Source organism: Lygodium microphyllum, chromosome 13 (assembly GCF_053477565.2).
Source record: "Lygodium microphyllum isolate KBCC chromosome 13, Lygodium_microphyllum_v1.1.10, whole genome shotgun sequence".
Classification (NCBI taxonomy): Eukaryota; Viridiplantae; Streptophyta; class Polypodiopsida; order Schizaeales; family Lygodiaceae; genus Lygodium; species Lygodium microphyllum.
The window spans coordinates 24,956,414-24,960,032 of record NC_141147.1 but is presented as its reverse complement, the minus strand read 5'-3'; the positions used below and the strand labels follow the sequence as shown (position 1 = coordinate 24,960,032).

The 3,619-nt window shown below is 43.8% G+C and overlaps 1 protein-coding gene across 1 annotated transcript; it reads right to left on the bottom strand.

Annotated features, from left to right (window-relative positions):
- Positions 1-744: 744 nt before the first annotated feature.
- LOC148026428 (mannose-1-phosphate guanylyltransferase 1) lies at positions 745-3,261 on the bottom strand. Its single transcript, XM_087690868.1, has 4 exons — positions 2,811-3,261; positions 2,568-2,630; positions 2,081-2,320; positions 745-1,963 (listed from the first exon to the last, which is right to left on the bottom strand). Exons 1-4 carry the CDS (start codon positions 2,919-2,921, stop codon positions 1,292-1,294), a joined length of 1,086 nt encoding a protein of 361 aa, XP_087546994.1. The 5' UTR covers positions 2,922-3,261; the 3' UTR covers positions 745-1,291.
- Between the last annotated feature and the right edge of the window lie 358 nt (positions 3,262-3,619).

Here is a 3,619-nt window from a genome sequence, read left to right as displayed (position 1 = left end):
ATCACATGTCACTCTTCACAGACAGACATAGTTATCACCGCTGCAGGGGTGGCACACAGGCAAGAATTTCATCATAATTGTTCATATTTTTTCCAGACCCAAGGATCACACGTCACTTTCCACAGACAGACATGTTTATCTCCTGTGGAAGGTTTGCAAGTCGTGTGACTGCCCAATCTGATTTCAAACTCACAACACACCAACCTTGCTCTTCATGCTGCAGCAATTCAGTAAAGCCCAAACCCCCGACGTGTCCATGTCTAAGAAAAATCTTGCACACCAGCAATCACCACCATACATAGCTTCCAATAACTTCACAGTTACATATAGCATCTACATTAACCCCTGTTCTGTCTGCAAATCTTAGTCCTTGAAGAGCAGTTATCACCACTTAAGTTCATACCATCAGAACAACCACAAAACTCAGTGTTGTGTTCTTATATAGAAATTCCAAGAACAGCTGTAAAGAACCTTTGCCATGTCTGCAAATGCACAACATGTTGCCAGAGAGAAAACTCAATGACACACTTTCGAACTGCTGCTAATCACTTTGCAGAAATGTAATCCAGATGAAATGTCTCGACCGCGAAAAGGACAAATTCATAGCAGAATCAGAACATTTCTCTGATGTAAGCTTGTAAGTAAAGTAAGATCCAACTGGGATGAAAATAGAAGCCCAAGGCAGAGGAGTTGAAATTCTGCGAGTGATGAAATAACTTGACTCTCCACACAATAAAACCTCTCTCAAAAAGATCTTGCAAGCATGTATTAGTACCCTGAGGTAGAAGTTCACTGAAGCAGTACAACCTCAGCAAATACACAATAAAACCTCTCTCAAAAAGACCTTGCAAACACATATTAGCACCCTGAGGTAGAAGTTCACTGAAGCAATACAACCTCAGCAGTCCAACAATTGTGAAGTATGTTCGGTCGACTGAAAGGGAAGAATCTAAATATGACCATGCTCAATAAAGACAGCAAGGACAAAGGAACCTGAGTCCATTACAAATCGAGCTCCTACATCAAGGCAAAATAGTGCTTTGCAGATTACAACATCAATGGAAACCACTGACAGACTAAACAGAAATGATCAGAGGGCTTTCATAGAAGTTGACTTGGCTAGTACATCTGGCTTGGCTACATGTCAGTAAAAGAATGATGAATAAGAAACCTGGTAATTGGGCTACATACAGAAAAATACTGAACTTTGAGCATAATTACAAGGGCAAAAGAATTGGCGGTGCAGTTACTGATGTGAGATGCGTAGGAACCTACACTCTCCATTACTGTGTCACATCACAATTTCAGGCTTTAGAATGCTGGACTTGATTTCCTTGTGGGGTAAAATGACCCCACCATTGCTATACACCTCATCAGATAAATGTACATCCTCACCCAGCACTGTCATGTTTTCAACACGAGCCCACTGGCCCACCGTGGAATGCCATCCAATTATACTTCCAGAAATGCAAGCATGCCTTTTCACCCTCACCCCACGCATGATTGTACACCTTGACAGCCTTACCCCAGGCTCAATCACGCAGTTTTCACCTATGGACACATCTGGCCCAATCAGGCATCCTTCACCAATCTGGGCAGTATCATGGACGAGCACATTCCCAATCATGTTCACACCCTTTGCAAGTTTTTCTGGTGAGTTTTTCCTCAACGAGTCCAGATACAAACGTAGCCCTGTGATGTAGTCCCTAGGTTGCCCGACATCCATCCAAAATCCTGGCAGAACCATAGCAAACAGCTTATGTTCTTGGGCAATCTTGGGGAAAACCTCCTTCTCAATCGATGTAGGCCTTAACTCAATCCTGTCTAGCACTTCTGGATTGAGCAGGTAAATTCCAGCATTTATTTTGTTTCCCACAAAAACTTGTGGCTTCTCCACAAATCGCTGCACTTGACCTGACTTCTCATCCATCACAACCACTCCATACTTGGAAGGCTCATCCACCTAATATCAAAACCACAAGGTTGAAAGATAGGTCAATACTGACAACAATAAAGAGCGTGAATCAAGAGATCTGATGCCCCATAAACACATCAAACACTACCGTATCTAGCAATCTACCTTTGTGACCATGATCGAGGCTTCACCTCCATGAGACCTGTGGAAGTCTACCATCTGCTTCAAAGGGTACTCACTGATGACATCGCTGTTGAGGACAAAGAATGGATCACCTGACCCATCTAGAAGTTTGTCTCTAGCTAATGCCAAGGGGCCTGCTGTGCCCATTGGTTCATCCTCCCGTGAACAGACGATTTTGATGCCAAGCTTGGCTTCAAAATCTTTAAGAAAGCCAAGCATAACCTGGATTCACAGAAGGACAGAAAAGAGATGTCATAATTACTAGATCTACTGATTGAAGTAGAAGATCTGGAAACCAAAACGCAATGTGAATCATTTGGTGGCATAGAAGAGGTCCAAAGTCTGAAATTTCCCTTTGCAAATGTAAAGTTCGCACCAAACTATTACATCAGGGTTGCAATCAAGAAGACGACCGTGTATGCAGGGAATTCAACAGCATAATGCACCCAGATAGCAGAGGGCTGTTTACCTCTGGCTGATAATTGATGGCAAGCACAACTTCTTCGACACCGATTGCTTGAAGTGCTTCAATCTGATGAAAACCAAGAGACCAAGTCAAAGAACGCAAGACTTGATCAATCCGAGGAGTGCGAATTGTGCAAATCAAACTGCGACGCATATAAAATCAGAGAGAGATGCAAGAACTTCTTCCCCCAAACGAGGGCACGGGCACCGCATGTGTGCATGTGTGTGGGGAGCTGATGGGGGTTACCTGATGAAGGATCATGGGCTTGTTGGCGAAGTCCACAAGGGGCTTGGGCAAGCTGAGGGTGAGGGGTCGGAGTCTGGTGCCGAAGCCACCGACGAGGATTAGGGCCTTCATGGCGGAAGGGCTCTGTCAGGGGCAGGGGAAGGGGAGGAAGGATGGCAGGCAGGCTCTCTCTCTCTAATTCAGTAGGAGGGGACTTGGGGAGGATGACAGGCCTCTCTCTCAACGTGTTGCTTTATTATTTACGAAAAGCCTCTGTGTCTGTGCTCTCATATTTCGTGTCTATTGGACTTCTCCTCTGCTTCTTCTTCGTAGTCTTCGGAGTAGAAATATATTGAGAGAGAGAAAGAGAGAGAGAAACGGGGAGAGAATAGGCGACAGTTACACAGTCAAAAACGCCGACGTCGCAGGTCGCAAAAGGCTCGAGGCATTGTAAATCCTCCGAATCCACAATACCACCATAACATCACACTAGCGATACCACCATAACATCCCACTAGCGTTCCACGCACGCTTAGTACGCACAGAATGTTAGGTCGCTTTATTGCCTCGAAGCAACAAGCAAAGTTGCTGTGCGAATTTCACTCAACAATTCATTTCTCATCTTTCTTTCTCCTTTTTTTTCTCTCTCTCTCTCCCCCAAATTTTCTATGTCTAATTTTTTTCTCTTCCTCTTTTCATTTTCGTTTTAAATTTTTTCTTTTCTCTCTCTCTCTCTTTCTTCTCTTTGCGTTTTTCTTCTCTCTCTCTCTCCTCTCTTTTCCTTCTCTCTTTCTCCTCTATTTTTTATTCTCTCTCTTTTTAAATTTTAT